At 40.9% G+C, this 25,431-nt stretch overlaps 1 protein-coding gene and 1 long non-coding RNA gene across 2 annotated transcripts in view; one reads left to right on the top strand and one right to left on the bottom strand.

Annotated features, from left to right (window-relative positions):
- The window catches only part of calcr (calcitonin receptor), a 57,252-nt gene extending 52,589 nt beyond the window's left edge, over positions 1-4,663 (top strand). The window contains exon 22 of the mRNA XM_030741791.1: positions 4,329-4,663. Coding sequence (XP_030597651.1) covers positions 4,329-4,550 — 222 coding nt within the window. The 3' untranslated portion in view covers positions 4,551-4,663. The remainder of the gene's footprint in view (positions 1-4,328) is intronic.
- Positions 360-4,773, bottom strand: LOC115788662 (uncharacterized). Its single transcript, XR_004020609.1, has 3 exons — positions 4,654-4,773; positions 581-652; positions 360-478 (listed from the first exon to the last, which is right to left on the bottom strand). It is a non-coding gene; the product is annotated as an uncharacterized LOC115788662 (long non-coding RNA).
- Positions 4,774-25,431: the final 20,658 nt, after the last annotated feature.

The raw sequence follows: 25,431 nt of genomic DNA, 5'->3' as shown, positions 1-25,431 counted from the left end.
TTTTTTTAATGAGGTGTGGCATTAAACAGAAGAAAACATAAACTATGGAAGACCTTGGAGCCAAGTGAAAATAAAAAAAAATTGTTTGAATCAATTTTTTAAGTTTGATCTAAATTTTTTTAGTCTCCTGTATTCACGACTTCAAAACAATACATTCCTATGCAAAACTAAAACTTGACGAGCTGAGTTTGCTCCATTACATGATGAAGTTCTGTAAATATGCTTCCATAGAATTTTTAATGATAATCACAGAGACAGCTGCATTATTAGGAATGGCTAAAAAGGCAGTTTGGTACATTCTGAGAAAGAACAAAAATGTGTAATAGTGATGTCAGGGACAAAAAAAAAAAAAAAAAACAGGCCTGGACAGCTCCTGTTGACAGTGGTGGATGATCGCAGGATCCTTTCCATGGTAAAGAAAAAAAACCTCCTTGCCCACCTGTAGCCTATTGAAGAACACTTTCCAGGAGGCAGGCAACTGTCCAAGCATAGAAAAGCCCAATTAGACTTTGCCAAAACACTTCTAGAAAACAGAGCAGTTTAAAAAAGAATCATTTGGACAGATGAGAATAACACTAACCTCTTCCAGAAGGATGGGTGGGAAAAAAGAGCATGCTTGGAACTGTGAAGGATCCAAATCATGTACTGTCACCTGTAAAACAAGATGATGGAAATGCAATGGTATCAGCTTGTATGCTTTTCACTGCACATATTTTGATTTGTCACTGTAGGAAAAAATGGCTGCATTCCACTCAAGGGATGTCCTGCTTTTCTGTGTGCTGTTTCATTCTTAAGGCTTACTGCGGCACCTAATGGACATGAGTCATCATTAAGCCCACCTGTGCTTTCTCTACTGGGACAAGGCAAACATGTACTGTGAACAAGCTCGCAAGTGTTTTTATTATTTGTGATTTGACAGCAAGCAGAAGCAGAATTCGGAAACAAAGTTTTAATTTATGCTCTTATTAATTCAATTTCAGCAAAGCTGATTGGTTTATGCTTCAGTAGAAACACAGTACAAGTGTACAATGAGCCAAAACATACAGTGAAAGCAACTTGGAAGTTTTGAAGGTCGGGAAGTGGGATAATTTTTTTGCAGAGTGGCTGCAGTATATGCTTCCACAATAATCTATTAAGCTGGCTACACCAGGCATGGAGCAGTGCACACATGCTAGGGTACTCGCCTCTGCAAACATAAAAATAGACCAGGCTTGATTTTTTTCTCCTCCTTACTGACACCCAGCAGTGTCAGGACCGAGGACAACTGGCATAAAGACTCCAGCACCAGAATTTATTTTGACAATACAGCTAACACCAGCTTACTAACTTTATCTCTTACATGGTCGACAGTAGTCTGTAGAAGATAACTTTTATCTATTACACAAACCAGGTAAAAACACAGCAAGTGTCACGGCATTGTGCTGGGTCCAAAAACTAGAAACTCTAAAACAAAAGCTCATCATGTTGTTTTTGTCACTCACACAGCCCCACACCAACTGTACGCATTCCACTGTGCACACTGTGCACGCTAAGTGTTACAGCACTTAGCATGAGGTGTTTGGCAAAGAGGACCGAGCAACCCTCTGTAAAGCTCTGTTTTATGCATCCAGCTTGGAAAATATGTCACTTATTAACACATGCATGAGCAGACAGAAACCTTAAAAGATGTAAAAAATTTGTCAAACACACATGATGTGTAGAGTATATGTGTAAAGGGAGAACACACAAACTGTCACAAGGGAATGTGAAGGTTTGTTGGCTTCACCAGCATAATGGCCAATTCATGCTCTCTTAATCAGGACACAGGTTTCCTGGGCTGAGTTCAATTCTTTTTTGGATTTCAAGGCCAAACTACAAAGACCTGCCTTGTTTGTTCAATAGTCCCATTGTGAGGTTAGTTCAGTGAGACAAACAGCTTTCAAACTGTATTTGTGACACCAAGCACGACGTTCAGCATGGAAGCTGTAAGACTCAGATGCTCATTTGTCTCAGAATGACAATTAGTAGCATAATTTATATCATTAGGTCATTTTGTGTTAATGTACCCACAGTAATTACAGTGGTATTAAGATGTTACTGAATAAATAATTACCATTGCACTGCTGGTGCCTCGTAGTTCTCGTTTCTACTTTGGGAAAGGTGGTCACTTTACAACGATATCTACGATCCAGTGTGTACATATATGCATACATATATGTGACTGAAAGCTGAAGCACACAAAGAAAATCAGCATACACAGAGGAAGAGTACAAAGTGACAGGACTTTGATCCAGGGGAGCATGGTTCAGCTCCAGAGTCTGAACATTATTTTTTTTGGTCTGCCAGCTGAAAAGTTTCAAATGTTTGGTATATTTCTGTTATTGTGAATGTTTAAAAAGTTGAAGAAACTCACAGGAAGACTCTACTGACAAAAACAAAACAAGCTTGTTCCATATTTCCTAGATATTTCTATGGCCTCAGATCTTCTGCAACCCATCAGTTGTATTTTTTATGTACACACAGGATTCTCAAGTGATTTCACTGTGCTTGCTTGTATCGTGAAACTACACAGTCCTGACAGCCAGCATCACTGCTGAATTTTGGACTGGGGAGATTGATTAAGTTTCTGCATGTAACACCATGACTAATGATCACATTAAGGGCTAAATAGAAGGATTATGAAGGGTTACTTGCTATAAGTCGTGAGGGTAGTAATGGATTTTGTGATGACACAAATGGATTTGGTTTGGAGTTAATTAATATGTTTAATTTGTCAAATGGTTGCAGCGAGATTACAATGGTTGTCAACATGCCCGTTGAGTTCCCCTCTGACACTGAAAATGTGCAGGAAGATTTGTTGCTTAAATAATCACTGGAGTCAGATTCTAATCACTCAGCCTAAAGAGAAAGAAGCTGTGCACTCTTTTTCAGTTATGATGCCATAAAGAAAACATTTATGCACCCTTTGGGATAATCATGGGCACGTTTTGAAAGATGATTAGAAAGATGCCTTCTAACAGTAGTTGTAGGTGAAGTGTACGGGAGAATCAAATTATGACATGGTTATAGGTTACATACACTCACTGGCCACTTTATTAGGTATACCGGTTCACTTGCTCGTTAATGTGTATATCTAATTAGCCAATCACACAGCAGCAGCTCAATGTATCTAGGCATGTAGACCTGATGAAGCATCAGAATCGTGAGAAAGGTGATTTTAAGTGACTTTGAACGTAGTGTGATTGCTGGTGCCAGCTGGGATCTGCTGGGATTTTCCCACACAACCATCTCTATGGTTTACAGAGAATGGTCCGAAAAAGAAAAATTATCCAGCGGGAAGCACTTCACTGGGAGGAAATATCTTGATGATGTCAGAAATCAGAGGGGAATGGCCAAACTGCTTTGAGCTGATAGGAAATTGACAGCAACTCAAATAGTGTCTCATTACAACCAAGGTATGCAGAAAAGCATCTCTGAAGGCACAACATTTTGAACCTTGAAGCAGATGGGCTACAGCAGCGAAAGAGCACAGTAGGTGTCACGCTTGTCAGCTAAGAACAGGAAACTGACGCTACAGTTCACACGGGTTTACTAAAACTTGGGCAACAGAAGAAGGAAAGAAAAACGTTGCCTGGTCTGACGAGTCTCTATTTCTGCTGCAACATTTGGGTGGTAGAGTCAGAATTTGGTGTGAACGACAAGAGGGCATGGAGCCATCCTGCTTTGTATCAACAGTGTAGACTGATGGTGGTGTAATGGTGTCGGGGATATTTTCTTGGCTCACTTGGGCCTCCTTAAAAACTCCACAGCCTACCTGAGTATTGTTGCTGGCCATGCCCATCCCTTTGTGACCGGAGTGTACCCATTTCCTGATGGCTGTTTCCAGCAGGATAACACACTGCGTCACCTCACATCATCTCAAACTGGTTTCTTGAACATGATAACGAGTTCACTGTACCCATATACCTAATAAAGTGGCAAGTGAGTGTATTTATCTCCTTTTCTAATGAGATGATCTGGCCACATGCACAACCTGGCTGTATTTCAAAAAAAAAAAGAAAAGAAAAAAATGACTTTTCTGTTTACGTTTCATAGCTGCCATCTGCTAATGTGATTGAAATTTGAGTGGTCCACATATGCTGCAGTAATAACACACATCAGTTAAGATCATTGTCAGCTGGATCAGTTTTGTCACAAGCTTCTCCAACTCAAAACACAAAGCCAGAGTTTGCAGTGACCAAGGTCAAATAATTAAATCAGATATAACATTAATATTAAGGCCAAAGATATCTACATACATCTGTATAAGGTGCTAAGCCATCATTTTTATGTGCTTGTGTGACATCCAGGTGCAGGCAGCTGTGAAGAGACAGTGGATGCAGTATAAAACCCAGTGGGGTCAGAGACGAAAGGACCACTGCTCGATGCGCTCCACGTCCTACACAGCAACCTCCATCACTGAGGTACCCGCCTTTATGTACCATCACGACTGTAACACTGAACACTTGAACGGGCGCCACACAGAGGACTCTGAACTGGTGGCGCTAAAATCAGGAGACACGTACGCTTGAATCACGCCGAGTATAGAATGTGTAGCAGTGGAAACAGCCGAGGACGAGCGACAAATCAACGGAAATGTACAGTTAAAAAAAGAAGAAAATGAATTCAGTTCACCTGCCATATCTCAGCGATTAAATCTCAGAGGCTAACGCTGGTTTGCTCAGCCCAGGAGGATAATACAGGCCTGAAAACAAAGAGCTCATTGAGATGGATTAGCTACAAACGACACTTTACTTTACGTTGCAGCTGCTTTTTTGGAGAACTCTGATGTCGAGAACTTGTGACGTAAGGAGAGCTGCTTTTGACATGTGTCTGCTTCCTAAAGCTGCTAAACTGCGTGTGCTCGCAGTGATGGAGGCTTGCACTGTGTGGAAATGAAATAACTGTGACTGTGATGGCAGCGAGGGTAGCAATGTTTTCTTTTTTTTCTGATGGTGCTGAATGCGACAGTGACGATGGTACCAGTTATGACTTGACGTGATATAGAGATGAATAATGACTGTGACGGTGTGATGATGACTAGCAAAGCGAAGTAGAAGAACCAATCATTCCTAACCTCACCTATACCAAAGGGTACTGTTTGGTGGTCATAACCATGGGGGCGTACTATGTCCGGCTAAGCACAGATGTGGTGCCATAAAGCAAAAGACACGCGCGCAAACACACACGCAAACATCAACAAACCTCACAGACCTGATCAAATGTGCCATGAAAGAGGTCAACTTTCAAAAGACCCTCTGTGCTCTAAGCTCTGGAATTGTGTACATAATGTATGCTCACCATGTTTAATTTGAAAAAAAAAAGTGTTTAAATGTTTTAAAAGACTTTTTTTTGTTTTTTACTTTCTATCAATGTTTTGTTCTTGCCGGTTCCTTAGTACGTGCTCAGTAAATGTCCTGTGATGCTGCATTCCTGACTGCTTTGTTGTCATGCAGTTGCTGTATTTGTGCCGACGCTCAAGCTCACAGGGCTGTGAAGCAAAAAATGCACAAACAAAATACTTCAGAAAAATAAAAACGTTCTCTTGAAGCTGAAGAGCCGCAGGAGTTGATCCACTGTGTTGCGAGTTACGACTCAGTCAGTTCTGCCAATGATTCTAATTTATTCTCAACCGCCCTTTGTTAGCTCATGATGTCTCTAAATCTGTCTCTGGCTTTTATCTATGAAAAGAGAAAGGCTCACTTAAGATCAACTGTATGCATACACTAAACTTATGTGAAAATGCATTTAAGGCATCAATCTTTATCACGGTCTTGCACAAACCTGATATTTAAACTCATCCATTAGTGCTCCTAAACACAATCACATTACTCTGCTGCCTTTTAATTATTAGGCTACGTTAAGACATTAGTTGAAACCTGAGTAAATGGTGTGTCTTGCATTTATCTGTGTAAGGTCCTTCATATCTGCTAATTTTCTAAACTGTATGTCCAATAAGAGACATTTCAGTTCCACCAGAGCAAAACATTTATATTTCTAGAGCATGTAGCCAATGGCCATTACATCTTCTGCCTGCTCACGCTACTGTGATTTGTTTTTGACCCCTTAAATGGAAAAGAGCTCCAAGTTGAAATGAATTCTTGGACTAAGGCTAGTAGAAGTAGCATCTTCTATAATAAGGCTGGTAATACTCTCTATTTTTTGTATTTTTAGAAAGCAGAAACACAACAAAGCATCGTGCTGACTTTTTCCTAATGAAGATGTACATCTTTTAAAATGGAAACACATTTACAAACAGGTTTTTAAAATAAAGACAGAGTACTTGGGTACAGGGTACTGTACCTTTCAGAAAATATATAACTCAAACAGATAGAGGTTTCTCGTGTGATGTCATGTCCACATTGCTCAAGAGTTGTCTGCCACACTGGATGTGATACAACCACCAGTCGTGCCACAAAAAAAATGTGTATTCTCCAGCTGATTGGCATGTGGTTGCTGGAGGTTGCTGGCTTTCACTTGGTGAAATCGGTGCTGCAACAGAACCTCCTTATGATTGCTTTGGTGGCTGTCACATTGTTGCAGTTGCTTGCAGTTTGCATGGGAGACACTGTCTTTTCCACGAACACTTGCCGGTGTAGTTAAACTTGACAAAGAGAATGCTGGTTTTTAGAATAAATGTCAGTACTGCAGCCAACAAGTTTCAAAAGGCACAACTTTTAATTTGAAGGTAAATAGTCTCCATGTCCAGGCTGTGTTGCAAGTTTCATACTTTTGCTATCGCTGGGAGAGTAGCTGGTGAGTGAAAGCAGATAAGTCAGTGTGTTCCCTGCAACTACAGGTGACCAGAGCAACTACAGCTAACCCGACTAACCAGTCAGGGAATACGCATTTTAGCAACCGATGGTTGCCAGAGGGTCACTGAACAGCCTCTAGGCCTGTGTGACTGGGACCTTATTCACTTGACCCTATATTGTCACCATGATTGTCGCGTGTCACAAGTGGTGGAGAAGTTAAAATCACAATACATGGTGCCTTTGGTAATTTTATATTAATGAATACATTAGAGATTTGTTCAAATTGTGAAAAGGGAATCATTATTAATTATTCTGAAATAATTCACTCTAAGATGTTTTAAAAGCAAAATTGGCAACATGAGATAAAACTTTTACTTTCGGGCTACACTTATGCGAACTTGGTGCAACTGTGTTATTATCTGTCAGACGTGTGCTCAGTTTTTGTCATTGTCAATTGGAATAGCTGTCGGACAGCACTTTGTCAGGTTGGAATAAGAAACAGCTCGAAATATACAATTCCCATGCACACAGTGACACGACTCTCCCAACAGATTTTACACATGTATCCATACAAAATAAGTTTGTCCTGTACGTTGTAATAATTGGCTTATTAATAGTTATTAATCTGTAAGCATTTGCTTCCGGTAATAAGAAGGAAACCATACAAATACAGACCATATAGAAAAATGACATATTTTCATAGCTATATAGGAGAATTATCTGAGTAGATTTGAACACTCACCGCTGCAAGCGAATCACAGTCAGTCAGTCATAAATCAGGTCACAAAATTAAATCACTTTGATAAAATTACTCAAGTCAGGGATGCCACTGTTTACTACTTGTAATGGTGCAGCTTTGCTACATAAAACACACGCCACACACATGCTGAATACATTCAGTTCTTTTTTACAGCTTCACCTGGAAGTCTTCTTATCGCCCCCCCACCCCCACCCTTTCGCATAAAAAAGACATGGGGATATGTTTCATATTTCAGTGACTTTTATGGTGCCAGCTATGTGTGAGGAACTAGGAGGAACCAGAGAGAGACAATCATGATGGCAGAGTAGGTTTTACTGATTCAAATGTTTTAGTATGAGAGAAAAATTATTTATTTTAGTATGAAAAACATCTTCCTCTTCATTTTTATTATGATGCTGTTTCCTGGATCTTGTGCACACTGTAAGGCATATTATTAGTCTTGTGGATTCTAGATTCTATATATTTTGTATGTTTGTTCATGGCCATGTAAATACAAGCAGACACTGTGTACATACAATAGATTTTTTGCACTGTGAAATTCTATGATTACTATTTTTGTTAAACCCCCCCACACACAATTTATTTTTTGCTTGTGTTTGTCTCTTTCTTCTTCTCAGCTTGGACTAGCATCATCTCAAAGCTGATAAAAATGCATTTTGTAAAAGCCAAAATGACTGCTGTTATTTTTTAAAAAATCTTCCACCCATTTAGCACAACAATAGATAACACCTCATGCAGTGTCGCTCTTTATTTCTTGAGCGATCAGAAAAACAACAAGCTGCGGCGTGTTTGCAAAAGGTAAAAAGATGAAAGCTGAAAATTGGAAAGTGGACAATTTTCTGAGTTTGATGATTTAATGATTAAAAAGCATGCCTCTCATTTCACACACACTAACACAAACTTTTTTCCAGCAATCCTGCAACATTTTGTGGTGATTTTGCAGCATCTTGCTTGCCAACACTTTCTCCCGTGAACATTTTGGGGGTTGAGAAAATTTATTTAATGAGTGTGCAGGGAAAACAAGGGAAGTCTAACTCCATGTGATGGCTCGCCTTGTGATTCCTCACAGCAGTGCTGGCAGCGCTTTACAGCCCTGTTTTATTTTAAAGGTTTTGCTTGAATTGCATACGAGCATCTGATGTGTGTGTGAGACGGGAAAAAAATCCACTGGTTTCTCTACAAGATGAATGTCAGCTAACACTCCACAACATGTTAAAGTAATTATGATATGTTGCTCACAATAGTGAAGGCTTCAAGATTCAGCAGCTCTGTGATACTCGATACACTGTATCTAGAATACATCTAATCATCCGTTTTTACAACACCTAGCTAAAGAGAGTCTACAAGAAGCTGGACGTGAAGGAGAGGACATTTGAAATGCTGACTGCTAAACAACAAGCTTCTGTATGCTTTCAGTCTCCCATTTCATGTTTCCCCATCAGGAAAGATCACTGAGGTGTCCCTCATTATCATTCAGCTTCCTGTAGACCGAGTCTCTCATCCTGTGGTCAGACTTCAGCTCTATAGTCTTATGCTTGATTTAGACTTTGGTGACTCTATGTAGAACCTATGACACAGCCTATGCAAGTGGCCGACTCCATTGCCAGCATTCATATTTGTGCAGGCTGCGTTGACAGTGACATGTAGTTGCATTTCTAGGGAGCTGCACGGTAGGTTACGCCATAGGTTACACTGTAGGATTTCAGAAGAGTATGTGGTTATGATGTCCCTATGGCATAGATTGAACACAGAAGTATGATTACACGTTTGGTCTTGATTCTACTTTCCACATCCTCGAGTCCACTCGAGTCCACTTGGGTCTGAGTGATGGAAATTTTGTCATCAGATGGTGAGCGTGAGGATCTGTGTGGATGTCTGCGTACCTGCCTGGTTTCTGTGACTGTGGTGAAACATCAATTGAGACTTTACATTACAATTCACATACTGCACATGCATCCCAGGTGGTGGATTTGGTGGACTGCTCTGTCACAGTGTCTCTAGCTGTCTCTGTCTGTGTCCCCAACAGAGTAGAATCAAGGCTTTAGACTGCAGTTGGTAACAGTACTCCTTCTTCTTCTCTGGAGATCCTCTGTGAACTGGAAGGCCACTCTAAGCTGCAGCAGGTGAAGCGCTTGTTCCCATGCTGCTATGCTGAGCTCACAAAGGCTGCAGAGCAGAATAGAGGCTACCTTCACCAGCTGCAGTCCGAGAACATGAAACTGGGAATCCATCTGCGGGACAAGATATGAACTGGACACGCAGCCAAATTTGTTTCGCCGATATTTATTGTTGCAAAGAAATTAGCAATTACAACATCTGCAGAGTAACCCATCTATAAACTGTTGTTAAATAATAACAGTCTGCAAAGTCTGAAACTTTATGCACACTGTATTGACTGTGAAAACACAATAAGCTTTAAGTCTCCTGAATTCTCTAAAACCCCTTGTTAGAACCATGCAATGGAAAAATGCAAACAAACTGCTTTGAGAAGCTTTCCTCTGGAGAAAAGGTTGACCTGAAACCTTTCAGAAAAATGTCAGCAGCTGGTTATTTCAGACCTTTCATTCCCTGACAGCGACAATCTCACAGTACACTGGACAAATCCCAAAATGTGTGGTGTGTGCCCATAAATCATAAGTAAAAGTGATCATGTGGACCCTTTTTCTCAGCTGTATTAAAAGACGAAATGACACATCTAAATCTTCAGCAGTGCTTTGGAAAATCCTTCAGATATGCTTCAAGGTCACCTACAACTGTTATGTAGCTATAACTGCTGAGATCACTGCTGTCAAGGGTTTTTACTTTTCTTCCCTTCCCACACGCTGTGCCCATTACTGTCCACCCATTCCAACTCAAGTGTACTGACTGTGCACTGAACCACTCTTTCACCCGAGGTTGGGGTATTTTCAGCCCTCATGGCCAGAGATTCAGCTGAGCAACACAACAGCAGGCGTGAGGATACTGAGGATAGATGCCTTTTTTACTCTGATTCAGTTGGGTTACACACAAAGACTCAGAGAGCCATTTCATTTATCTAGTTGTTAAAACTCACATTTCTGTTTCTGGTTTCACAGAGCAAAGTGCCGCTCCCAACCCTGCAGCACCACCAACCCTCCAACCAAGCTCATGGCTACTAAACATGAGCAAACTTGAGAACTTAGAGGCCACAGATGTAGCCACATATTCCTGTGGTTAACCCCTTGGTCATGCACAGGAATGTTCATAAAAACTAAATGATAGGTAACTTATGTACACAAATTAACAGAAATTGTTTTTGCAATAAATGCTGCATGTTATTCTGTATATTTAGTTTGAGTGTGTGTGTGTGTGTGTGTGTGTGTGTGTATGTGTGTCTGTATTTGTGTGAAAAATGTATTCATATTTCAGCACTAATTTAGCAGGCATCTGTTTTTTAAATCATATTTGATACATGGGTTTTTGTGAGTTTTTGAGACCTCTACTTCATCAGTGTAAATTTTTTCCCCCTGAAAAAACTCAGTAAATTGCACAGTAAAAATTTATATTAATAAAACGCATCCATGCTTTTATCCTTTTCAGGGTCGTGGGAGGGTGGGGGGCTGGAGCCTATCCTGGCTATCATAGGGTGAGAGGCAGGGTACACCCGGCAATTATTTCATGGTTCAGGCTTTACAGGGTTAAGGACCTGACTTTCAGATACTGTCCATCTGCTGTAGATAGATTTTTAGGCCTGACACTTCTTTCATCCTCCACTTATCCAGGTTTCTAAATTTTTTAAGGACACATGGCACACCATGCTGAGATATGACAGTTTGTTGGCCCATAGCTCTTTGAAAATCACCTTGTTGGGGCAGAAATGCCTCTCAAACTGTCTTTTTTTTTTTTTGTAGATTCAGCTAAAGAAATGGGAACAAATGGTATGTTTTTGTAACAGGCTGCTAGTAACAAAGTCTCTAAAGATAGAATTTAAAATTGGTTCTTGAATAGGTCAGTGTTAAGTGGTGTAACAACCAAAAATAATAATAATAATAAAAGAATTGCAAGAAAGTCTGGCTTCTGGGAAGCAAAACATCAATAAACGAGGGATGGCTCAGGACCTTTGCACAGTACTGTATATGCATAGAAAATCTCGTGAAGATATGAGCATTTATCCCCATATGTGTACAGTTTATTGCTGAATGTGTGATTATATTCATACAGAATGCCATCTGTGAATGCATGCGCAGTACCTGTGTATGCCTGAGTATGTGACTCAGAGTATTTTGAGCATATTGTGAATGGAAAGGAACCCCAACCATATTCAGTGCCCTTTCCCCAAAGAAAATAAATCAAACCATCAAATGTATTTCCCACTTAAAGACTAATACACTGCATCGCCTCCATTTGATCATGACAGACAGTACGTCGTGATGCTGTAAAACGTGTTTGGATTCAGCAGCACTGGATGCATCTAGGTATTCTAAAATCCAGCACTTGCTGAATCTTCAGGATAATTTTGCCGTAGAAATTTGCTTTTACACTCATTTCAGAGCCCATCGTTTCACTTACAACACTGTTGCACACTTTAAAGGCCAATCAATTTCATATCCAAAAGCCCAGAACAGTCAAGATACTGTTGGACTTTTATATATCCACTTGATGGTGTTTGCCTCTTCAGGAAGTGAGCATCCCCCAGATGTCTGTGCAGAGAGGGGACGAGATTACCTGATTAAATAACTCCTCCTTCATGATTACAATGCAACACTTTAAAATTATAATCTTAAATGAGCTTTGGTTCTTCAGTTCCTTTGTTGTGTTATTGGAAGACAGTGCATGCTGTGCAACAATATCTAGGCCCTCTTGATTAAACCCTCCAATATTAAGAACATAAGTAAAGAAAGTAATACCCTGCAGCAAATTACTGATCCACTTGTGTAACGTTTACTGCCACATCTTTCTTAGTATCTTATTTGCTGGGGAATGAGAAACTTCAGGCATCGTAGTGGCTGCAGTTTGTAGAACTGCAGAAATGAGGAGCGCTGCACAGCTTCTGCAAAAAGTATATTTTTTCTAACCTTCGAGGGAGCAGAGCGGCAATGAAGGAATCAAAGCTGCTGCACATTTTGCCATCCAGCCACTGACCTCCATAAACAACTGAGTCATCCTGTCTCAAAAGGAACCCCGAAGAGAGCCAACAAATATCTGTTCAGTCACAAAAGCCACAAGCCAGTGTTTGAAGTTGATATCATCCCCCGAGTGCATCAAACAGCATAAAAACAAGACTTCTGTTTGCATCATGTTTGTCCTAAAAGCACGGTGGAGTCTGTCAGTCTGCCCACGGCTTACAATATGTCTTACAAGATAACCGTCTCCGTTATGTCTTTCTAATAGCACTTGTTCCCTCATTATGCACTAATGAGATTTGTGAGGCAAGTTATTAATTATCAGGGCACTCGATAGAGTACATGCTGTGGCGCTGGAGAGGTTTTCCACCAAACAACAATTTATTTCCGCTGCTGTGTTTTTTTATTCTCTGCGCTGGTTCAGTCCTACTTTAGAAGAAGCGACAGCAAAAACAGAGCGACTCAGTGCGCGGTCAAAAAAATTACCCAGACAAAAACAACACCACTCTCTACATCACAAGGAGGTGGAACAACTCTTTACCCGTTTTACTTTTGTAGCAACCACGGCGGCACAGCGTTAAACAAATGAATTTATTCTTTGCTGACATTGCTCAGAGTCAGAGAGTTTCTTTCTCCCCTCAAATGGTCTGAAAATGCTTGAGGTGCTAATGATGTGGACTGCCTGTTCAGTGCAAACTTCAGCGTACATGTCAGGGGGAGCCCATAAGGAGAGCTTTTCAAGGATTGTGAACATGTTGATGTAGAGTCAAACTGAAGGACATTCTTAACTTTAATCACACCTCCTGCTAAGCACTTTCAAAAAGGTCATTTGCCTCTCAGACCAGGTTGTCATCTAAATTCTGTCACTATATGGCTGACTGAAGCTACGTTATACAACAGGGTGCAACAATTAGGCTGAAGCTGTACAGAGGAGTACAGCAAAAAGAAAAGAAAAAAAAAATCACAAGGCTGTTGTCTACAACATCTCCCACCCCTGAGCCACTAATTTCAACATCTACTGTGCAGAAATACGGATGTACACCAGTGTTGTAATTCTTTGACACAAAATCCTTGTGAATATGCAGCCAAAGATCCAAAGCACTTAAAGTTAAGGGACCACAGGGCCTTGTTAAATGCAGGGTTAGCAGCCAAAGTTCCTCTTTCATGCACAGGCACTGCTTTGGATTTTCCACGGTACTCAGAGCATTTTATGAGTGGTCTCAGCACAGCAGGGGCAGCGCTAACTTATTTCTGTTTTGCTATTCCTGCAGTGTGAATTTAAGGAAGGTTTGAAATAATACTGAGATGGTGGCAGATGATCCACTGTGGCCACCCCTAAAGCGAGCAGCCATAAGAAGAAGCTAATGAATCCAAAACATAGTCAGATCTAGGCTGGTCAAATGAAACCGCAAGCTGGTGTCCTAGAAGTGATGTTTTGTTAATATTGCACATAATAAGCCCACATGTGAGAGACAGGAAGTATCCGGTCACTATGACTCCAGCACCGCACCACTCCAATGAAACCCCAGATTTATTAAGGAGAACCGGACACTGGCGGCTACTCATTTAAATGAAGATCGCCTCTTTTTGCATGAGCAAAAATAAAAAAGGTTTTCTAGGTTCTGTATTTTTATACTTATTCATTTTCTTGCACTACCAAGAGGTTAAAAAAGGCCAACCACCCCAGTTTAAGCTTGAACATGCTCTTCTTCCCACAGTCAATAAATACACCTTATAGGATTTGTATGTATGTTTTACACCCAAATAGATCACTACAACATAAATTGTTTGCTGGTACTTCATGTACTCAGGCTGTAAGTCACACACGTGAAAAGTGTCTCTCCCCCTCCCCTCCAGGGTAATATACCACACCAAGGACGAAGCAGGCGGCCACTCTCCACTCATGATAAGGTTTTGTTTGCTGTCATTCAAACCTGTCTGTGGCACCTTAACCGACATATACTCCACATCAGCGATCAAGCTTAAATCACACCGAGATAGCACCAATCTTTCTCACTCCAAAGATCCTAAGATGTGTGTCGAGGTGGGAGACTCGGATGAGTGAGCACCAAGCACACTCACTACACTCTACAGCGCACTCAGCCAAGAAAAATGAGTGGCAGAGATGGCGGACCAGAGCATCCTGGAGGATTAGAACAGACACTTCTGTTCAGAGGAAGTTATGCAGGATCAGATATGTCTTACATTCATGAAATTCTTCTCTTTTGATATGGTTAAATAGTGTAACAGGTTGTGTAAATGCAGGTGTGAGGGAGAGGAGTTACCTAAGGGGGGGGATAAAGTAGAGAAAAAGTGGTTCTTATATCATGGGTAGAGACGAGCTAAGAGGATATATATATCACTTCTTCTTTATTGTTACGGACAGCATGCAGTTCTTGTCCTTCTGGTTGAGCATTAGTTATGCAGCCGAACTTAACATAGTCAATGCTGACATACCTGACACAGACGGACAGACCATATATATAAAATTTCCCAAAACTTCCTCCTCTTCTTCTTCCAGCTGCTCCCTTTAAGGGTCACTATAGCAGATCATCTGCTTCCATCTCAGAAACCCTCTGCATGTCCTCCTTCACTACATCTTTGTGGTCTTCCTCTTTTCCTCCTGCCTGGCAGCTCCATCTTCATCATCCATTGTCCAGTATATCCACTGTCCCTCCTCTGTCTGCACATGTCCAAACCATCTCAGCCTTGCCTCTCTAACTTTATCTCCTAACCACTCAACCTGAAATGTCCCGTATATATATTCACTTCCAATCTTTTCCATCCTGATCGCTCCCAAAGAAAAACTTAACATCTTCGCTGTACTTATACAGTACATGTCCTGCACCACCCTCATATACTGCTTTGTCACTCCTGACTTCCTCATGCAGTACCACAGTTCCTCTCTTGGTACCCAATCATGCGCTTTCTCTAGATGTACAGTGCAGCTCCTTCTGACCTTCTCTATACTTCTCCATCAACACTCTCAAAGCAAACATCTCATCTGTAGCGCTCTTTTTCAGCATGAAGCCACACTGTTGCTCACTGATCGTCACCTTTCCTTAACCCTAGCTTCAACAAGTCTTTCCCATAGCTTCATGGTATGGCTTATCAGCTTTATCCCCTGTAGTTACTACCGCTCTGCACGTCACCCTTTTTCTTGAAAAATAATAATAATTCAAATAAAGTAAAATAGATTTACTGTATATTAAAAAACAAAAGCCCTCAAAGCAACAACAGTCTATAAAACTGTAAGCGGTCACCAGTCCTTAAATAGTTCCTGCAGAGTTTTTTTTTTCCCTCCATTTCTTTTCAGCATGTTGTTCTCACGCCCACGCTCCTTTCATTTCTTACTGCTGGATGTTGTTTGTTTTTGGGCATGCTGCCAAAAGCTTGCTGAAAAACAAACAACTTGTCCATGGCTTCCCAGTAACCGCCTTTAATTTCCTTCCTTCTTCCCTATTACTCTTCACTGTCTTTTCTCCTCTCTCCCCGTCTTCATCTTCTCTCTTCATCTATGTTTCAGGTATCATTGATCCTCCCAGGGATCCAAGCCCTGATTCACGGCTGATTTAGCCGATAGGTAAGGTGAGGCAGCTGAGGTAGGAAGTAAAACCATGTGAAATAATACGAAAAAGCAATTCTGATCATTTTGATAAAAACGGCCAATAAAAGCATGCACAGTATGAAACCAGCAAGAAACAACAGCAGAAAGAAAGCATGGTTGCTCTTCTCCTGATCGTAAACCCTAATGCTACTGTAGGTTGCCTCTTAGTGTTAATATTTTAATTTAGGGAAATGTAAGTATGCGCATGTGATGGATGCATAATGCATTTCCTTAGTGAGTTCAAGTTAATCCCTGAGATCATTTGAATATGTACATAATGATGTCTCGGGCCCAAGTGGGATTGAAAGGGGTGTTTTATTAGAAGCAGGCCTATGAGTGCTCTGTCTGTAGTTTCTCTCATCCTTGCATATCCAGGGGGACATCCTGAAAGACCTGTCAGAGCTGAGCTTACCCTACAGCCTGCCCATAAGCCTCAGTCCCCCGGTACACACCTAAACTCTCTGGATTACCAGTGGCAAGATCAAACGTGGCAAATCTGGAATGCCACTTTTTTTTTTTTTTTTAATGGAAAAAAGCAATCAAGATGGCTGATGGTCATTTTCTTCAAAGCGCATCAGGGACTAAGTGTGACAAGGGAGGATGATTGAAGCCCAGCGGGCCACAAAGCTACATATTCCTGCATTTGTGTCCAAATCTGTCAGGATGTCAACAGACCGCACCGAGAATGTTCAAAGGATCTGTGTGTATCTTTAAGTGTGATGCTGTTAATGTATATTAAAAGAGAAAACAAAGTAAAGCGGGGTCGATGACAACATTTTTTAACTAAAATAAAGCTTCCTTACTCAACCTGTTTGTTCAGTGAGTGATTTTATAGTTCTGTGAAAATCCTCAATTAAATACTGATCTCCCCTTCAGAGTCATTTCCTTGAAAAGTGCTACATCACTTGCAGAGCTCCTATTTTTTATTTATTTATTTTATGTTTTTGGCTGTCCCATTCTGACCACTTGTCTATGCACATTTAGTGTCATTTGAAATTGCACTCACAGTGCACAGAAAAGGCTGGAGTTTTGGCTACGCCCACGAAATGGTCACTTACACCTGGATCCATCAGATTTGGCTCCCTGTGACTTTGATATTTCCCGCCAAATTAAATTCACCCGCAGGGTTGCCAACACTGAAGTAGATTTATTTATTTTTCTGCTTTTTATGGACAAAGTTGCACAACGTCTGGTTTTACTTCAAAGCAAAAGTTCAGATGAGCGACATCAATTTGTGTAATAAAACTGCATCATAAATTGCGCTGTCTACTACTACTATCATAGAAACTGTATATCACTTGTATAAAACATATACCATTAATCTCCCTCCCTCTGAATCTCTTTAACCACACACACCGTCATGAAGACAGCTGAGCTAAGACTGTGTTTAATTGCCAGTAGAAGAAAAGCTGTCACAGTTTGTGGTTAGCTCACGTCCTGTTAAATCTTCATTTAGCGTCGCCTTCACTCTGACTTCTTTAAGCCCCCTGATCTGTAAGCCCCAGCTCTCCTCTGAGTAATGAGAAACAGGGGAAGGCCAAGGGAAACATGCTGGTCCTTATGATAACCCAGTGATTGAAATGGAAGGCACAGTATACATATTGTATTACTAGAACTAATGCTAAGGAGCTTTGGACAAACTGACGTGTGAAATATTGGTCTACTTTATGGTAATGATGGCTGTGAGATGCATTTTCCCCAGAAAACAGAGCGTAAGCAGGCCTGCTTTCCCTTGTATGATGTATTGCTTTCATTATTTTGCCATCCAGAGCAAATGAAAATCCTGTAATCATTTCTGAGTCACTGTTTGGAAGTCCTTTCACCTTCACAGGCAACAGTGGAGAGGATCAAACAAGCTGCAGATTTTTGTGGCGAATTTCCTGCTTTGATTTTTCTCCCACAATCCATTCGCATCATATTGTTACTTTTAAAAAGGGTTTGCTATTAGCAGGAGAAACACGCTGCAACTGGCTACATTATCACTGACCTTTAGTAACATGGCGTAGTCCTAGCAGAGGACAAAATGTGACTAAAGTTTAGTGGGTCCAACTTTTGCCGCATCTTTAAATTGTGAGCTGGGAATCAGCAGATACAATTTAACGAGTCTGTTCCAAAGTTAAGGTCAAACCTGAAATCATTAATGCTGTTAAATATTGACCTACCTCATGTATTAAATTATCCTTACAACGCAAGCACATAAAGTGATCTTTTCTAGAAACAGGAAGTTCAGAAACATCCCAGCCCTCTTGTTGTACTCTCAGTCAATGGCACATGTGAGCACACTCATTAGAAACATTTGCATATTGTGAGTCCATGAATAAACTCCAAACATGATTAGATTTTTGAGATAGTGTGGCTGATGAAAACACAGAGACTCTTCTATTTTGTTATCAACCTAACAACACAAAAGTCGTTGGTCCATTCTAAGTGCTGTGAAAAGGGACAATATGAGAGGCTGAGACCCATGAAATTAATGTGGAGGAGCTTTTGTTGTCACTGTTTGTTGACTGGTTTAAATAGCCGGTCTGAGTGAGTCACACTCCTCTACTGTATTTCCACGGACTTCATTCATAGCTCACTTATTAGGATGATAGAAATGAATCAGTGCAATAATTTTAAAATCAAGTGACTATTCTGTGTTGTGTAAACCAGCCTCAAGGCACCGATATGGTGGTTTCTTGAACTGGAAGGCCATCAGGTAGAGAAGCAGGGACAGCAAGGACACAGTGTCACCGGTGCAAAGCAACTGAAAGCATTATATAAGCAGAGCGTGCCATGAGGTTGATTCCAGCATATTTACCTCCACCTCTGATAAGCAAACAAACAGGTGCTGTGATTCTGACATTTGTTCCAGCTGTATGTAGTCAGTGAGTGTGACGACTCAAAGGTTGTCATGCCTTTGGCCCAAGACTGAAATATGTCAACAACTATAACTTGGATTGCTTTGACTTGCTGTGACTGTGGGAGGAAACCAGAGTACCGTATTATACGTCTATACGTCGCTCCGGAGTATAGGTCGCACCAGCCAAAAAATGCATAATAAAGAAGAAAAAAACATATATAGGTCGCACTGGACTATAAGTCGCACTTTTTTGGGGGGGGCGGGGGGGTTGATAGAATCCGAGACCCAGAGCAGAAATTCCATCTTGAACGGCAATTTAAAATAATAATGGATTAAAGAACAGGACGAACACGGTTACGCCTACGTTATGCTAACGTAACACATTCAGCTACATGACGCACAACGAACACGTGTTCGGTATGTTAACGTAACATTAAGTTATTCAGATAACCATAGCATAAAGAACATACTAACAAGTTAACCAAACCATCAATCCATTGAATTCTTCATCCTCGGTGTCACTTCTAAACAATTCCGTACACTCCGTAGACGAAGCGCCGCTTCCTCTTCTGTGTCGCGTTAGTCAGACTCGTCGTCAGCTGCAGTTCCAATTATTCCAGCCTTTCTGAATCCCAACAGGATGGTTTGTCACTGAAGCCCATGTTTTCTTGATCCATCCAATGACTTCCAGGAAAGTTGGGTGGCGCATTCTCCCAGTTGCCGTTAAGCTGTGCTCTCCATCCATCATCCACTGCGCCCACAGGTTACGCAAGACTGCCTTAAAGCTGCAGTTCACGGAGATGTCAAGTGGCTGGAGTATTTTGGTTCATGTGTTATAAATGTCACATATACGTCGCTCCGGAGTATAGGTCGCACCCCCAGCCAAACTATGAAAAAAAGTGCGACTTATACTCCGGAAAATACGGTACTCAAAAAAAAAAAAAAAACCCACGCATGAGAACATGAGGAGAACATGCAAACTGCACGCAGAAAGACCCGTGCTTTTAAACCTTGGACCTTCTTGCTGTGAGGCAACAGTGCTAACCACTGCGCCAACATGCTGCCCTGGTACAGACATCAGTCCCCTAATTATAATTTCTGGGGGTGGCATGGTGGTGCAGTGGTTAGCACTCAGACCTCCCAGTAAGAGTGTTCTGGGTTTGAACCTCTTGGAAAACTGATGTACTCATAAAAATAAATAAATAATGAGACAAGCCCTCTCGCTCTCAGTGGTCATCATCCATCCATTCTGTATCTTCTTCTGCTTATCCAGTTCATGGAGGATATGGCAGCTGCCCTGTGATAGGTGGGGAACATCACAGGGCTACGAGCGGCAGATTTTTATTGGGCATCTGTGTTAAATGTGCTGTGCAACTGTTTAGCCTGCACATTTTCATTGCTGTCTGAAGACTTTAGTAGCGTGTGTGGTGAGAGGCTCAAAAAGCCACTGCTCAAGGTAAAAAGTTGGATTATCAAAAACCAAAACAAACAAATATCAACATAGCATTGGCCTGCTCTAAAATTAGGAAGAGAGCAGTATGATCCTAAACATATTATATGCATCAAAGGAAAAGCACTAATGCGATATGAAGCAGTGGGTAATTGTGTAATGTAGACCGACCCATTTATTTCTGAGGATGACTCTTTGGCGAGGTAAAATCGTCCTTTTCAGTGCTTAAACACTGAAAGCAGTGACCATTAAGATATGTTAATTTTCAATGCCCTCTGAAAGAAAACGTCATTAACTGGCACTGCACAGATAGCATTAGAGGCCATTTGGCTGGGGCTAAGATTATGAAACAGAAACTAATTCCTGCTGCAAGCAAACTAATCTCATCTTTTTTTTTTTCATGAGAATCACATCGTTGCTGAGAAAAAAAAAGGCTTTTGAATGTTTTTTTTTTTTTTTTAGGTTTCTAAAGTACACCGTAGTCCAGTTTTTAAAAATTTTAAAGAAACCCAACACACAAAAAAAAAATATTAAAAGTGAATATTCTGCAGCTATTGTTGAAAGACTGTAGAGAACAGTGACTGTGCTATTTCTAAATAAACCAGAAAATCTATTCAGAGTTGAAAAAAGCGTGTGTGCAAGTCTGTAGATGGAGGTGTCCTCCAGAACGTCCCACGACGTGTACGTCTTCCACTTCAAGCTGAATTTTTGGTCTTTGTGGAAGAACAGATTGCTTTCCCTGTTCTGCCTTCTGTAAAAAAGAGCCCTGATGCTTCTTGAGAGGTTTCCCTGTTTATGTGCACGACCACACAAAACACGGTTGCCACACAGACGCGGTTAGTCAAGCAACAAATTAGCAGCAACTGGTGGAGAAAGATCCTCAGTGGATCCTCGTGAAATTTTATGCGGCTGAGACTGACTTCCATTTAACTCCTTTAGTCAGTAATGTCAGTCAAAGTGATGAGAAAGTACTGGTTTTGGTAATATATTAAATACCACAAAATCTGTGTTTATGGTGTTTCTGAAATATTAATTGATCTTTTTATGCAGCCCAGGCTCTGTGTAATTTCATTCTGGTGGCGTCGGGTTTTGTTTATTTTCAACATCAAGGTGAACAAATTTTCATTTGCAACAAATGAAACAAATACAGTAAACATTTCTTAACTCTTTTTATTTTTTATTTCTTAGGGAAATAATTCCCCCAAGGTTCATTTAGCGATCGGGTTAAATCAATAAGATGGCATTAATGAAAAGCTCTCTGAGCACTGCCATCGTGAAAAAGCAAAGGGGTTTGTCTAAACCCAGCACAGCTCCCTAGTTACAATTTTCGATTTTCTGCTCTTGCAGACTGAGACACCGAGATTAAAAAGTCTTCACGTGTGTGCTTGGCTTTCTAGCTTGTATGAAAAACCCAAATTGTTTTGTACCCGCTCAAGATGAACTCTCACTCTCTTCCTGTTCTCTCTGTCAGACAGGTGACAGGTGACCTGACATGTTGCGGCACCCTTTCCTCAGAGTGGGTTTTCATAGGCTTTATCTTATCTTTTATTCCTATTTATTTACATGTTAAAGGCTTGAAAAGTGCACTGGCAACAACAGAGGGCCCTTTGAGCCAACATGGTTGGTGCTGATGTAACTAGACTGCAATATTATATTATAGAAAATGCATTTGTCTTATTTCTTTGAGACAAATGGAGCATTTATCTAAAATAAGCTCCCGCCTGCACATGAGCCCACCATCCTGTCACCCACCTCCAAAAATTCATTACTCTTTCTATAATAGACACACAAGTAATTTTAACACAGCCCAGTAAACTTTGGATATTATTTAAGTTTTACTGGAGTTGAGTAGATTTTGTTTAATCAGCGTTCCAAAGCTTAAGCTTTCAAAGAACTTTGATTATCAAAGACTTACCCATGCCTGAGTAAACAGATATTTTTTTTCATAGATGATGACTGTTGATAAAAAAAAAAAGTAGACTTTCTGTGTAACATTTGATCTATATACTGTCCCAGTCCAGCTACAGCCTTCTCTTTTATGCACAAGCACAAGCCCCCCCTCACTGTCACATCTCATCTTATCAATCACCACACAAGTAAGCAATACTAATAGGCTCTGCCAGCAATTGTTCTCAGTTAAATATGTATGAACAGACATGAATGAAGTCTGTACGAATGCATATCGGCAGACAGTGAGGGAGTAGAGGCCATGTAGGTCAGTGATATTGATTTCTACAAGGCTGGCTCATAGAATTTGGCAGAGGGGCGGACACTCAGGAGGAAAGGGGAACGTGGTCTTTTATCGGAAAGGGTAAATGGGTCGTGGCATCATGCGATGATCCGGTTGGGCACCCTAAAGTGTCACACAAGGACAGTGGGAACAGAAGAGGGTGGTGAATCAAAGTGTTAGAGGGTGGGAAACCTGGATGGCCAAATATCACTGAGGCAAAAAATGTAAAAACACAAACTCTCAATTAACATGTGGTCCAAGAATATTTATTTATAGTTATTAGAGTAATTACTACTCTAATTACTAATGTTGAGCTGCTCGTGTGAATCATGGGTGTAGATTGAAAAGTTGCTTCTGAATTATCAGTTCACACCCACGCAGAATATTTTGTGCTAAAAGTAATTATCCCTGCTATAAATCTGCAGGTCGATAAACTACGTTTGGTGGAAAAAGTTCACCATAATGCAGGGAATGAAGTGTGGATCGAGTGTTATTTTACTTCTTCATGCCTGAGATACTTAGGCATGTTTTCTTTAATAAATAACTTTTAAATTCAAAATTTTAAAATGCAAAGAGGGAATTGTTGGAAGTCCAGAAAGCACTTGAAGAGGTGAAGAATGGAAGTGATGGAAATGAAATCAGAAATGGCAGACGCTGAACTGACAAGCAGAGAGAGAGAGTGAGTGTAAAAAAGCACTCAAACAGCTGAAAAGGCAAGAAAAGCAGCAAAGAAGCATCAGAGAAACAAAGTCAAAGAACTGAAGAGCAGGAGAAGAAAGCCAAGAACAAGAGCTGCATCCAGAGTGGCTCCCAAAAGAAAAAATTGTCCCAGTGACACAAAGGTTGAGGAGACTAATGGTTCAGCTCAGGCTGAACAGTAGTTTTCTCTTCTTTCCCCCTCTCTCCACTTTTTTCCCCCATCTTCTCCACCCTCACCCCTAATTCTTTAATCCATTTCCTTTTTCTTCATCTCACCTTCTCTCCACTTTTCCTCCATCACCCCTCTACCTTCTACTTCATTTCTTCCAACTTCATCTCCTTCTTTACACCCTACCTTGATTCTCCCTGTCTCTCCTTCCCTCTTTTCTTTCCTTTGAAAATCATTATAATGTTCCTCGCCATTAATCGATAAAAATCAATCAGTCAGTATTTCTGCACGTGTGCCTCGATGATGTTCCACATCGTGATTGTTGCTTTGTGTAAACACAGGTGGTTATGATTTAAAAAGCAATAATATTATGTAATGTTATGTGTTAAATCCTTTTAATATACACTATACTGAAAAAGTATTCACTCACCTGCTTTCACATGCACATGAACTTCAGTGACACCCCATTCTTAATCCACAGAGTTTAAGATGATGGCGGCCCACCCTTTGTAGCTATAACAGCTTCAATTCTTCTGGGAAGGCTTTCCACAAGGTTCTGGAGTGTGAACACAAAGGTGTTCTATGGGGTTGAGGGTTCTGCAGGCCAGTCAAGTTCTTCCACACCAAACTCACTCATCCATGTCTTTATGGTCCTTGCTTTGTGCACTGGTGTGCAGTCATGTTGGAACAGGAAGGGGCCATCCCCAAACTGTTCCCACAAAGTTGAGAGCATGAAATTGCCCAAAATGTCTTGGTATGCTGAAGCATTGAGAGTTCCTTTCACTGGAACTAAGAGGCCGAGCCCAACTCCTGAAAAACAACCCCACACCATAGACCACCCCCACCCCCCTCCACCAAACTTTACACTTGGCACAATGCAGTCAGACAAGTACAGTTCTCGTGGCAACCACCAAACCTCATCCTATGGTTTGCCAGATGGAGAAGTGTGATTCATAACTCCAGAGAACACATCTCCTCTGCTCTAGAGTCCAGTGGCATTCACTGAGCTCCTGAGAGCAACCCATTCTTTCACAAATGTTTGCAGAAGCAGTCTGATTTTAAACCAGTAAAGGGGGATTGATGCCTGTGGAGAACCTGCATGTTGCTAATAGCAGCAGCTACACCAGAAATAATGTTACGTTCTCCCTGTTCCATGTTTGGGTTATGCGAGATCTACAGTTTACAGTTAGGTCTGGAAATGTTTAGACAGTGACAGAGTTTTCATAGTTTCTCTGTGTCACCGGCATAAATTTGAAATGAAAATGATAATCCAAATGCATGCATCACCTGTAAAACACTGTGGAAGTTGTGTATTGCATGCACAGCTTGATGAGGTGTACATGGATAATCTTTCAGCCAAAATGATGCTTTATTGTACAGATATGACAATGACCCAAAACATATTGCACCAACAGCATGGGAGTTTCTGAAGGTCAGGAAGTGGAAGACATTCTGTAATGGTTGAGTCACTGACACAATCTTAATCCAACTAAGACACATTTCACTTAACAAAGACAAAATGAAAAGGCAGAAATATCTGTGAACAGCTGGTGCTGGCTGTAGTGAAGCTCTAATAAAGCGTCACAAAAGAAGAAACCTACTGTTTCACGATTTCCACGTGTTCCAGACTTTAGGCAGAATATTTTAATTCCACAACACTCATTACATTTTCTTTTCCTAACTCGAACTGAAGCTGAAAGTCTGCACTTCAATTACGTCATGCTCTTTTCCTTTCAAATCTCTTGTAGGGGTGAGGCAAACCTGTGAAAACATCACCATGCAATCATTTTCAGGCGTGGAAAACTGCCAGCTTGATGAAG

Source organism: Archocentrus centrarchus, chromosome 11 (assembly GCF_007364275.1).
Source record: "Archocentrus centrarchus isolate MPI-CPG fArcCen1 chromosome 11, fArcCen1, whole genome shotgun sequence".
Lineage (NCBI taxonomy): Eukaryota > Metazoa > Chordata > Actinopteri > Cichliformes > Cichlidae > Archocentrus > Archocentrus centrarchus.
Note: the sequence above shows the minus strand (reverse complement) of the source record. Positions and strands in the feature narration are given on the sequence as shown.